Source organism: Penicillium brevicompactum (assembly GCF_028827555.1).
Source record: "Penicillium brevicompactum strain IBT 35665 chromosome Unknown utg000001l_segment0_segment1, whole genome shotgun sequence".
Taxonomy (NCBI): Eukaryota; Fungi; Ascomycota; class Eurotiomycetes; order Eurotiales; family Aspergillaceae; genus Penicillium; species Penicillium brevicompactum.
Genome location: NW_026623204.1, coordinates 146,388 through 158,945, shown reverse-complemented (window position 1 = coordinate 158,945; position 12,558 = coordinate 146,388). Strand labels below are relative to the sequence as shown.

Sequence of the window (12,558 nt, the reverse complement as noted above, 5' to 3'; positions counted from 1 at the left end):
ACTGTAAACAATCGTGTTTAATGGTGAAACATTGTCTGATTGGTTTGGTATCTGGTAAATTACAACCCCTTTGTTTCACAGCAAACGGAAGATTCATGTGATTCTTGATGTTTGGCATGTTTGCATGGCTATGTCAGCATAGCTCAAGTCCGGGCGGGATGCCAGGTGGAGTGTGATGTAGCAAGAGCCGGCATCAACATCATAAGTACATCTGCTCATAACTCGGAGAGTTGCGCGCATACTCCAATTATCATTCTGCGCAACTCTACATAGTCTGGAGCTTCTTTCGTTTCCGAACCTCTTCCCGGTTTCTCTCAGCGTTGCCAACTTGTCATGGCCTCGCAACTCTTGTCCCTCCGGGACCGACAGGTCGGTAAGTGACCCAAAATGCGACCTGGAGATTGAATGTCACTTGCTCACTCATGAACAAAAGCTTCGATCCAGAAACTCCTCAATCTGAACCATGATTCACAACCTACCGATGACACAACCCTCGATCAGTCCACGGGAGGCGGTCTTATCTCGCATACCACCCCGATCCTGAACGAAGATGGCGATCCAATCTGGAAGGTGCTGGTATTCGACAAGATGGGCCGTGATGTTATCAGCAGTGTTCTGCGAGTCAATGATCTCCGCGCATGGGGAATTACAATTCACCTGTATAGTCCCCTTATTCCACACATCGCTTGGGGGCCGCAATGCTGACGAGAAGCTTTTGCCAGGAACCTGCACTCTCAAAGATACCCAATTCCAGATGTACCCGTCGTCTACTTCGTGGAGCCCACTCCCACCAACATTGAAGCTATCACTCACGACCTTTCCCACGGGCTCTACTCCCCAGCCTACGTGAACTTCTTATCATCCGTTCCCCGGCCACTACTGGAGGACTTCGCTTCTCAGATAGTCACCTCTGGCGCATCCGAGCATATTGCGCAAGTCTTCGATCAATATCTCAATTTCATCGTGGCAGAGCCAGATTTGTTCAGTTTAGGACTTGGAAACGATGCATACTACAAGATCAACAGCCCCAAGACAACCGATGAAGACTTGGATGCCATTGTTGACAGAGTAGTTGGTGGTCTGTTCAGTGTTAGTGTGACCATGGGTAAGTCCATTCTCCCCCTCAATACGGCAACAAAGTGTCTGACTTGGCAGGTACCATTCCAATTATTCGATGCCCCAAGGGCGGCGCGGCCGAACTGATTGCAACCAAATTGGACCGAAAATTGCGCGATCACATTCTCAATTCCAAGGACAACCTATTCTCCGGCAATCAAAAAGCTTTGCCGGGTGTACCATCAACACGGCCGGTTCTGATCATCATGGACCGAAACGTTGACCTGGTTCCCATGCTCTCCCATTCATGGACATATCAATCACTGGTGCAAGACGTTCTCGAGATGCGACTGAACCGTATCACTTTGGATGAAGATTCAACTAAAAAGTCTTACGACATTAACAGTAATGACTTCTTCTGGCAGCGCAACGCTGGAGCTCCGTTCCCTCAGGTCGCCGAGGACATTGATACGGAACTGACACGCTACAAGGAGGATGCAAATGACATCACCAAGAAGACCGGCGCTTCTTCTATCGAGGATCTTCAAAATGACACCAGCGCCTCTGCGCAGCATCTGAAGGCTGCCATCACACTTCTCCCTGAGCTGCGGGAACGTAAAGCTGTTCTCGATATGCACATGAACATCGCCACCGCACTACTCAAGGGTATTAAGGATCGGCAGCTGGATAATTTCTTCGAGACGGAGGAAACTATCACTAAACAATCAAAGACCCAGATATTAGAGCTGGTTCAAGACCCATCCAAGGGCAGTGAACCTCTGGATAAGTTGCGTTTGTTTGTTATTTGGTTCCTAAGCACCGAGACCGAACTCAGCCGCTCCGAGATGTCTCAATTCGAAGAAGCTCTGACCCAAGCTGGTGTTGCCGATATCTCTTCCCTCGCTTATGTTCGACAAGTGCGCGAGATCACTCGAATGACTATGATGACAACGGCCGCTCCCGAACAACAATCTTCCGATCTTTTCCGCGGATTCTCCTCGCTTTCGAACCGTTTGACGGATCGCATTACCTCAGGGTCTCTAGGTGCCAACTTTGACTCGCTGATCTCCGGTGTGAAGAACTTCCTCCCTGCGAACAAGGATCTCACCGTGACAAAGATCACCGAATCAATCATGGATCCCGCAGCGGCCTCCGGCTCTGCCATTGCAAAGACAGAGAACTATCTCTACTTTGACCCAAGGAGCGCCAACGCGCGTGGCGCCATGCCACCGGCCTCTGCATCACGAAACGCACAGTCCCCGGGAAGCGCAGGCCCCGGCACTGGCGCCAGCTTTGGACAGCGCCGTCAGGCCTTCAGCGAGGCGATTGTCTTTACCGTTGGTGGTGGAAGTATGGATGAGTATGGCAACTTGCAAGACTGGGTTCGCCGAACAAACGGCGAGGCTGGTACAGAGGGCGCGCCGGCTCAGCGGGCAACTCCTGGACACCGCCGACGGGTTGTCTACGGCAGTACTGATCTCATGAACGCCACTGAATTCATTTCGGACTCATTGGCGCCATTGGGTCGGGACAGTTAAGTGTAATTGTGACAGGGCGAGGCACAAGTCGACATCAGCGTGACTAGGACTCCATGGCTGTATAACATGTAAGAGCCGAGGATCGACCACCCCTTCATGGTCACCAGGTTTCAAATTGAGAGAGTATGATACCAACAGATATTCTGAGGCACACTTTGCAACAAAGATACTTATTAATAGAACCAAAATTGACCTTCGGGGATATATTTGAAGGTGTGACCGGAAATATTGCGGAAAACGCCATCAACAACCTTAAACTTGAAAACACTGACATGCCCTAAGTAGCCCCTCGGGGCCAGCAACTCAATCGAACTGTGCAGTCGGATACGGGATAGTCCACGGGTGTCGTCAGCATTGAAATGTCACCAAAATTCGAAGGTTCCTGGAAGGTCCCCACTGCCCAGGTGCCCTTGCCCTTTCCAGCTAGCCCTGGAGTACGTAGTACCATTATTGTGCTTGAACCGACATCTGGGCGTATTTTGAATGTCCACTCAAGACTATTTTCGACGTCTTGTACGCTCAACACCCTATACATCCTAGCCACGACCTGGGTAATTAGGAAATTCTCCACCAACCCTGTGATGGAAATTGCCAAGTTACAGGAATTCCACCTCAGCTTCAGACTCGGCAAAAATGTGGCCCCGGAAATAAGGATTCGCGGCTCATATCGGAACTTCAATGGCCGAAATCTTTCAGCCTTGTGGTATCTGGGGCTCCAGCGAGTGACTAGCGCATGTGGAGCGACGTTTCCCACTTTCGAGTACGGAGTAAACGAGTAAAATAACTGCAATAATTCTTCTAATCGTCGACGCCACAAGATAACATACTGAACTAGTCTGGAAATCGTCAGCTTCAAATTACAATACCATGTAGTCGACACGGACATAATCACGGTGAACACACAGAGCCGAGGAGCGGGGCCAAGGAGGCTCTAAGGAAATCTCAGACGGTGATTGGTGCAGAGACGCCCGGTAGGGCACTTAGTCGGTCCAAACTCACAAATCTCACCGACACACCTGCGGGCACTCAAGCTGACGCTGGTTTTCTCGTGTTTCCAAGTGGAGTTGACATGTCAGTTCATTGGCCGAGTTTCTCCTCGGGCGTTCCATCGTCCTTAAATGGCATCATTGTCGTGTGGGTCTGCGATTTGGTTGGTTGCCCTACAGGGCCACGATGATCAGTGGGAAACAGAATGAGGGGACATAAATAAGGCCCCCAATTCCTCAGGCTATTACTCTTTTTTTCTCTCGACACAGTCTATTTGCTTCATCCTTTGATAGTAATGCACTCTCAGTCTTATCCCCAGAGGTCACTCTCCCAAACTTCAACTTCCTCCTCACGCTCCAACCAATCCAAGAAGTCCTCCAGACTCCCTAGCAAACTGTCCTCGAAGATCTTTCGCTCCAAATCTCCAGCTCCAATCGATATTCCCAAGACCCGGACCGCAAATATTCCACGGAGCAATCCCGAGGATTCATACTTCTCCCAAAGCTATACTTCCAACAGCCCTGCAGACATGTCTCCCACAATCTCGTCTCCCCAGTCCCCGAAATCGGACGACGAGGTCAAGCGTGCTTCTACGCCGACTCGAAAGACCAGTGGTGACTATAAACGCTACAGTGGAACCGTAAACCACTGCGGTCGGCACTCGAACGACTGGCTGTTTGGCGGCTTCAGTGTTCGCGAGTCCGTGCGCGATGGCCTCGAGAAGCTCCGTCACTCGGACAAGGAGGGCTGAATCTGTCGCTTCCGAACCCAAACTACCTCCAAATTTTGGATAGCCCCTCTTAAATCCAGTGCTTGATTTCCAACAAACCAAACCACACTGGGTCCTGCTTCGGCCCTTTTGGCGAGAATCAAGACCCGTCTTGCAAAGCCAACCGCTTTGATGTCCCAGTCTGGGACTCTTCCATCCGGATTTACCGTTATTGCATTCCAAAGCAGTTCGTGCAACAGCTCAAATCACAATTCGCGGTTTTTCCGCCGACCCTCGTGATATGCTGTCGATATCTCTTTGGTTGGCTTGCTATACTCAAGAGCCTCGTCACTTCTTTGACTACTTGCTTCCTTCGAATAGTCTTTATCTCTTGGCACTCTTTGGCAAATGTCTGTCTTGTCCATAATGAGATTATTGTCCTCGTATTTGAGTGACAACCCCGATGTTGAAAACACAACTGCACTGTCATATGTCTAGTACCTGAATATTCAATACAGACCATCCAACCAATAAGAATTTTCAATACTTTTTCTATGAAAATCGTTCCAGATCTACCCAAACGCTGATTTTTATGGTGACATGTAACATCCTTGAAATTTCCAATGTTTATCTGAAGGCTAAATCAAACTCCATAAAGCAAGATGTCCATGTGAACCTAAGATTAGAATAGCCTTGGTTTATTCAATTCAATGATCAATATTCCGATCAAATTAGCTTCCTTAAACATCCATCTTCTCACGAGCAGCGTTTTGCTCTTCTGCAACTACATCTGCAGGAATCCGGTCTGGTGTTGTATTCACAAGCATGATCATTGGGTATAATGCAGCTGCGAGGAGGGCGAATGTCACGCAGCTACAGTGTCTGTTAGTATTCAAATCTCAAATGTCCACTTGAGAAGTTAGTGTTTAGTAAACTTACAACCCGATCATAGGATCATTTGTTGTTTGTGTGTTCATTCCATATGCAATGGCTTGGCCAACAGCTTCAATGCATCTAAACGCAGCACCATTTCGGACATTTTCTATGAGACTGTTAGCTTCTAACCCGAGAATCCGCAGATCTGACCAAATTTTGGTTGCTAAAAACTCACCCTGTGCATCTGTCGCAAAAGATGATAAAAGCCAATACATGTATGACTGGGACAACGGCCCTGTGGTCTGCACGAAGAAGTATGGCAGGAAAGACGAAGCGTATAGCGAGTCATCCCAGTCGATAGCTCCGGGATCATTGCGTTTGAACTTGGTCTGCATGATGATAGACCAGATATAGACACCAACGTTTAGGATAACGACGGTATAAAGGCCAATTTGGGCGCGACGGCGCTGGCTCAAACCCTTCATGTCCAGTATAAATCCGAGGCCAAAGCAGCCGACGCTAGTTGAATGCAAGGTCAGTAAGCCTACTTTGTAGCTTCGAGTGGCTTCACTTACATGCAAAAGAATGGTGAAATGAGGGAGGAGAGAGCCCGGGCGCGAACGGTGAAGTAAATCCCAAGATAGGTGCTCCATGTGCCACTATTGAAGTCGTCAGAAATTTTGCTTATCTTTTGTAGTATATTACTTTTGATGGCATGACTCACGAGTAGAAGAAAGACCAAAGTGCCCAGAGTGCAGAAAGCAGGATGAGCTTCGAGCTCATTGTCTTTACGATGCGCTTCATTTCCATCTTGGTCGAAAGAGTCTCCGAAGTGACGATTTTTGTGCCGTCGGAGCGGACAACGCGTTCAAAGGGAATAATCAACAATGCGAATGGTAGACTAGAAAATCGTGTAAGCAACCTCAGTAATCTTTCCGCGATGGTTTCCTTGTCGTTGGGCTACTCACGCAAGACACTCAATAATCACGAAAGCAAGATAAGTATCGGAAGTGACTCCGCCGCTTACACCTTTCTCGTAATTCTTGGACAGACTATACAGATTGGACTGTCAGTTGGAGTTCCCAAAATTGTTGTAACCCCCTATCGACGTTTTACTCACTTGATTGCACCACCAACCAGCTGTCCAAGATTTCGCGAGACAATCCACAGAGCAAGATACTTCCCACGAGCACCAGAGGGTGCAAGCGTCATGATAGCACCGGCTTCGGCGACATACCAGCAAGCAGTTCCAATGCCACTGATAGCACCACTTAGAATCAAATACTGAAAAATGAAAAATTGATCGTTAGATGCATACTCTGAAGCCCATTTCAATTCAAAGACTGATTTTCACGACTCACCCATTCGTTTCCAAACTTGCTGTTGCAGTAGTATGCCGAGCCCTGAATGGGGAACGACATCGACCCAAGAACGAGTGCCCATTTGATGCCAATTTTGTTCACAAGGGGACCGCCCAGGCAACAGACTAAATTGTAATTCTAAAGTCAGCTTTTAAGCTCCTAGGATCTCAATGTAGATCATTGGCACGTACCAATTGCGATCAAGGCATACGTGATTGCATTCGTGATATTCGATACCCGTGGAGAGGCAAGACCACCACCACCGAGACCTTCGAAGAGTTAGCGACACATGCCCACTGATTTTCAAATCTGAGGCTTGGATTATTCCTCTTACCAGTGATTGCATCGGCCATTGCAGGACCGCAAAATGCCTGGATACTCAAAAGCATCATCTGTGTTAAACTGTGTTGCCATACTCGCCTCCACAGAGGCACAGTAGCCTGATAATGCTCCACATCGATCACTGCGCCGTGGGTAATATCCACGTTTGAATGAGGATCAGAGCTGACATTTTGCAGGTCTATTTCGGAAGACTTTTTGTCGGTCATGGTGTCAAGTTGGCAACAATGCAACCAGTCGCGTAAGAGTTGATCCAAATAACCACCCAAAGAAAGGATGGAACCATCTGATTTATACAATGCGGGCTTATCTCTCTGATCCAGATGGGGGGATCTCCCCCGCTCTGACTCCGGGGGGTCAGTCTAGCGCCGTTGGGGTCATTTCAGAGCCCATGAAGGTCCACGCGAGAAACATGAGCAATTAGTTCTCCCTCATATCGGCAAAAATCATGTTTATCAGCATATGATACCGGGACAAAGGGCCGGGGTCGGCTACATAAAAGACTATCTGTTTATCGAATTTTGGTGGGTCAATTCCCCGCGTTTTGGTGCATCTATATCTTCGGCGTTTCTTCGGTGTGGAAGGTCCACGCGTTGAAATGGCGTGCCTCAAAGCTCCGGTCGCCGATACCCTTTCGTCCACCAATCGCGTGAATCAGGCCATCAGGAAAACAGATAAAGGTGTCTTACCAAGTGCATTTGTCGCCCTCTATTCTTAATTTCTTTATCAAGGCGTCTTTTGGAATTGAGCGGCTCATCCTCTCCAACTCACACCGTCTTTCCTCTCACTCACACACCCCATATCGGTCGCAAAAACCACAACCATGGTGTCGTCACGCGCAACCACTAAAGTTATCGTTGTTGGAGGAGGAGGTACCATGGGATCTTCAACAGCACTGCACCTGATACGAGCCGGATATACCCCCTCAAACATTACGGTGCTCGATGTGTATCCAATCCCCTCTGCGCAATCCGCAGGGTATGATCTCAACAAGATAATGGGGATCCGGCTACGCAACCGACCGGATCTGCAACTTTCACTTGAGGCTCTGGATATGTGGACCAATGATCCACTGTTTAAGCCTTTCTTCCACAAGGTCGGAATGGTACGTTTAAGTTCAATTCCACATTTTTTTTATATGGACTTAGAGATTAACACGACTAGATTGATTGCTCATCATCGGACGACGGGATCGCAAACCTCAAGCGGAAATACCAATCACTTATCGATGCGAACATTGGCTTGGAGAAGACGAATTGGTTGTTGGAGACCGGGGAGATCCTAGAAAAAGTCCCGGCGTTTACAAAAGACCAAGTTCAAGTAAGTGATATCAACAAATGATGCTTTGGGAAATTTTGCTTATGAAAATTCTATCTCAGGGGTGGAAAGGCTTGTTTTGTGGTGATGGTGGCTGGCTTGCTGCAGCCAAGGCCATCAATGCGATTGGACAATTTCTTAAAGATCAAGGAGTTAATTTCGGGTTTGGCAAGTGAGTGAAGATCCCTCCAAGCTCGGATACTATCAATCTTATGGATTGACTCACATAATGCGTTGTAGGTCCGGTACCTTCAAGCAACCACTTTTTGCTGCCGACGGAAGTACTGTGAATGGCATTGAGACGATTGATGGAACCAAATATTATGCCGACAAGGTCGTTATTGCTGCCGGTGCCTGGACTTCCACCTTAGTAGATTTGGAGGATCAGTGTGTTTCAAAGGTATGTTTGAAGCTTTGGCTCAGATCAAAGAGTTCGCAAATCCAGCTCGACCTACTCTTGCTGATCAAAAATTTACCTAGGCCTGGGTATTTGCTCACATTCAACTTACACCGGAAGAAGTGGAAAAGTACAAGAACATTCCAGTAGTGTACGATGGGGAATATGGCTTCTTCTTTGAGCCTAACGAGTAAGTCACCTCCGTCGAAACCCCCTTCAATGAGCCTTCCCAGATGACAGTGGCTAATGAATATCTACAGACATGGAGTAATCAAAGTGTGCGATGAATTCCCCGGGTTTTCTCGCTTCAAGCAACACCAGCCTTATGGTGCATCTTCTCCCAAGATGATCTCTGTCCCTCGCTCCCACGCGAAGCATCCTACAGATACCTACCCAGATGCCTCTGAGGAAACGATTCGAAAGGCAATTGCCAGGTTCTTGCCTCAATTCAAGGACAAGGTGCTCTTCAATCGGTCCATGTGCTGGTGCACCGATACCGCCGATGCCAATTTACTGATCTGCGAGCACCCGAAGTGGAAAAACCTCATTCTAGCCACGGGTGACAGTGGGTAAGTCGACATCGGATCAGGCCATAGTTTGATACCAGCTTGCTAACTTTCCGATTTGCAGTCATAGCTTTAAGCTTTTACCAAACATTGGCAAGCACGTTGTTGAGCTCATAGAGGGCGCTCTCCCGTCAGAATTGGCTGATGCGTGGGCTTGGAGACCTGGTGGTGATGCTCTGAAGTCTCGACGCGGGGCTCCTGCAAAAGATCTTTCTGATATGCCTGGCTGGAGACATGATGCGAAGATATAAGGTATTTAGCTTTTGATTAGGTATAGCTAAACCCCTGGGTATGCGCACGAGTACCAGGAAGAACCCTGGTTGGTCCATCCGATCCATGGATATACAACCTCGGAACATATGTTTTATAACGTAACCTTGGAAGAAGACACCATACCTGGCCATGATTCTAGGTAATTTATTGATGAATATATCTTCAATTGCTCTTCAATAAATGAATTCCAAGGCCCTGGGGGGATTTCCCAAGGTTGCATTTCCACAATGAACAATTCCAGATCAAAGATAATTTTGAGAACGAGCCTAGTAGTGTTGGGGCTTTGCTTTTGCTTATGTTGACAAATATGGCTTCATCTTTCATCAACCAGCCAAGTGGCCGAGCAGTAACTCAGCCATCTTATCTTCCTTGGTCTAGTGGTGATGATTTCCGCTTGTCATTAACACTGATAAGCGCGGGAGACCGGGGTTCGATTCCCCGAGGGAGAGATTTCTTTTTTGGTCATTGTTTTTTTTGCATGACAACATCTCAAGAATTTTCTACCTATTTAAAGTGGCACAAATAAAGTGGGAATCGTGGGTGATATCTTTCGGGGTGGGAAGTGAGTGTGAGTCGGTTCACGCAGTATAATGCACACTTCTGTGCCAGACATGTACTCCGCACGTCACGCAGTGATCAAGAGTTGTTCGTTGTACACCAGGTCAGATGTGTCGTGCTACTTCATATCTGGATATGCACCTGAAGGTACGGAGTACCAAATTAAACCTCGCATGCCCCTGACTTCAGGGACTCACTCAATCTAGGCCGGTGATTGATGGCTCACCTCCGCACTTCGGCCAAAAACAGCCAATGACGTCAATTCCCCACACTCTGTCAACACGGGCGCGGACGACCTGCGGCAAGCAAGCAATACCAAGCTTTCGTCCCTTGTCCATCTCAACCCCAAAGAATCCATAGAGAATGAGCAATGGATCGGAAATGCCCGGGGAGTTCGATGATGACAGCTACGACATGACTCAGAGCCCGGAGGAGGCCGGCCCCCTCGCAACGCTGAGCCCGAGACTACCCAACACTCAATGGAAGGCTTCGTCTCGGACAGTGGAAGAGACGCTAGCTCAGGGACTGTCAAATGAGGATCTCTGGATGCTGATCCGGCGGTTCGATAAGGTGAGTGCCGGTTCCAGTCCGAAGAGCAGTGCTGACATGTGACCAGCAAATCTACCATGTGAAAGCAGTCCAAGACGCAAAGGAGACGATTGACCTGAATCGCACGGAAAATGAACAATTTCCACCGGAGAAGCTGCGCATGACCCTGGAGCGGTTTTACACATCTGTGGTTGTTGGAGTCACCGAGTTTTTCCGGCATATCACTCGCTTGCGATCATGGAAGGAACCTGTCCGTACGACCATGTTCTGTGGTGTATGTTGGCTGGCTCAACTCAATGAGGTACCTAGAGAGCTGACTGTCTGCAGGGATACTTTGTTGCTTGGGCCATCGATCTTCTGATACCGACGGTGTTGGGACTCATTGTCGCATTGATAATGGTTCCTCCCGTCCGAGCATTGCTATTCCCTGGTCTATTAAAGGGAGACAAAACAGATGGTGGTAATGGTAGCCCGACTGGGCAACCCGAATCCCAGGACAGCCTCACTGGTGCTCCGGAGAACCACAAGGGTGAAGCCGCTGAGCAAGAGGCCAAGAACTTTGTTGACAGCTTCGCCACTGTTGCAATGGAAAGTGCAGCCGCCAAATATGGCCAGACTGTGACCGAGGACGAGCCGGACAGACCTGCAATCACTGACGGCCTGGAAGCTGCCGAGGCTGCGGCGGAAAACCGCTCGGATGATGTTCCTGAAGACAAGACCAAAAAGCCAATGAAGAAGAAAGTCTCACATGCGACAGACCAGGTTATGCGTATCTTGAGCGATATCACTGACATATATGAGAAGTTTGCCAAGTGAGTTTATCTTGAAGAACAGAGCGTTACGAGATCTCTAACACGTAGCAGCTTGCTATCTCCCACGCCACCTTTCTTTTTGGTTACATCTAGATTGAGACTTGCAAGTATATTTACATTGATCTCTGTGGTTGTGCCTTTCACGTCTAGCTATTGGATCATCAAGTTCGTTGGATTTGGAGTTGGACTTGGTTTCTTTGGTGATCCAATCTTCGGCTTTACACTGGACCTACTCAACACCAAGATTCCAAATTGGAAGGATCATATGGATCTACAGAAGTATGTGGAGTCCCCTCATAGCATGCACTGATTTCTAACAAAGATATAGGACGCTTCTGTCCGGCGTGCCCACAAATGCACAATTGACTTTGACTCTCTTGCGCATCGGCGAGATCAACTCCTCACCACTGCCACCTGCCCCGGTATCTGATGATAACGGGCCAGCATGGCCCATTCGGCGCAAAAAGTCACAAGCGGCGAGCTCCACTGACCTCACTAAACAGGGTACGGGTTCATCCGTGGACCTCCAATCCACAACTTCAAATGTTTCCCTTCCAGAAACAAAGCCGAAAAAGAAATTCATAGTCAAACTTTTCAAGTTCTTCCGTCGGACAATCGCAACAGCGATAAAGGGCCATATTGCTATTGACCGAGCAATGGCGATTGCAGGGTCTGCGCATACCAAGAACCTGATTGGAATGTTGCAAAATCGCACATTTGGTTCAACAACCTTTGGACCTCTGAAGTTCGATGCGAAGTACGAGCGCAAGAGAGGTGCAGTGGTCATTGACTCGTCAAAGGAGCCTCCCCTCTTGTACTTCACCACTTATCAGTCCTCTGGGCTAGATGATCTACGCATCGAAAGTCGGAAGAAGGGCTCTGTTCTTTTCCAGATCCCGGTTACCGATATTAAGGAGCTGAAGAAGACCGAGGGTCTAGGCTGGAAGGGAAAGCTCATCGTGGAGTTGACTGCTGGAAGCAAGGAGGCAGCCGATGGACTGGTGATTGCTGGCGATGAACTGGGCCAATCATATCATCTTACTGGCATGAGGTCACGGAATCAGCTGTTTAATAGGCTGGTCGCTATTGATGCACAGTTCTGGGAAAGTCGTTAAAACGACATCGAGAGCAATTTGGGAAAGAGATGTATAGCCCGAAAATCTCAGTCAGACGATACATAGACAAACTCCCTGATCGAGATCACATGCATGTCATCAACC

The 12,558-nt window shown here is 48.3% G+C and overlaps 5 protein-coding genes across 5 annotated transcripts; 4 read left to right on the top strand and 1 right to left on the bottom strand.

Annotated features, from left to right (window-relative positions):
- Window positions 1–333: 333 nt before the first annotated feature.
- sly1 (syntaxin-binding protein) lies at window positions 334–2,594 on the top strand (the record flags this gene model as incomplete). Its single annotated transcript, XM_056951788.1, has 4 exons — window positions 334–373; window positions 434–659; window positions 723–1,105; window positions 1,141–2,594. The coding sequence occupies 4 exons, from the start codon at window positions 334–336 to the stop codon at window positions 2,592–2,594; spliced, it is 2,103 nt and encodes a 700-aa protein (XP_056814939.1).
- A 1,282-nt stretch (window positions 2,595–3,876) lies between these two features.
- Window positions 3,877–4,332, top strand: N7506_002492 (uncharacterized protein; the record flags this gene model as incomplete). The annotated part of the gene is made up of 1 exon (XM_056951787.1): window positions 3,877–4,332. One exon carries the CDS (start codon window positions 3,877–3,879, stop codon window positions 4,330–4,332), a length of 456 nt encoding a protein of 151 aa, XP_056814938.1.
- A 698-nt stretch (window positions 4,333–5,030) lies between these two features.
- On the bottom strand, window positions 5,031–7,075 carry N7506_002491 (uncharacterized protein; the record flags this gene model as incomplete). The annotated part of the gene is made up of 10 exons (XM_056951786.1): window positions 5,031–5,163; window positions 5,230–5,332; window positions 5,402–5,685; window positions 5,742–5,825; window positions 5,891–6,067; window positions 6,135–6,218; window positions 6,287–6,450; window positions 6,528–6,652; window positions 6,719–6,796; window positions 6,862–7,075. The coding sequence occupies 10 exons, from the start codon at window positions 7,073–7,075 to the stop codon at window positions 5,031–5,033; spliced, it is 1,446 nt and encodes a 481-aa protein (XP_056814937.1).
- A 614-nt stretch (window positions 7,076–7,689) lies between these two features.
- Window positions 7,690–9,397, top strand: N7506_002490 (NAD(P)/FAD-dependent oxidoreductase; the record flags this gene model as incomplete). The annotated part of the gene is made up of 7 exons (XM_056951785.1): window positions 7,690–7,971; window positions 8,031–8,186; window positions 8,246–8,355; window positions 8,424–8,583; window positions 8,664–8,770; window positions 8,841–9,149; window positions 9,211–9,397. The coding sequence occupies 7 exons, from the start codon at window positions 7,690–7,692 to the stop codon at window positions 9,395–9,397; spliced, it is 1,311 nt and encodes a 436-aa protein (XP_056814936.1).
- Window positions 9,398–10,340: 943 nt separating this feature from the next.
- N7506_002489 (uncharacterized protein) lies at window positions 10,341–12,453 on the top strand (the record flags this gene model as incomplete). Its single annotated transcript, XM_056951784.1, has 5 exons — window positions 10,341–10,547; window positions 10,594–10,800; window positions 10,854–11,338; window positions 11,390–11,617; window positions 11,667–12,453. 5 exons carry the CDS (start codon window positions 10,341–10,343, stop codon window positions 12,451–12,453), a joined length of 1,914 nt encoding a protein of 637 aa, XP_056814935.1.
- Between the last annotated feature and the right edge of the window lie 105 nt (window positions 12,454–12,558).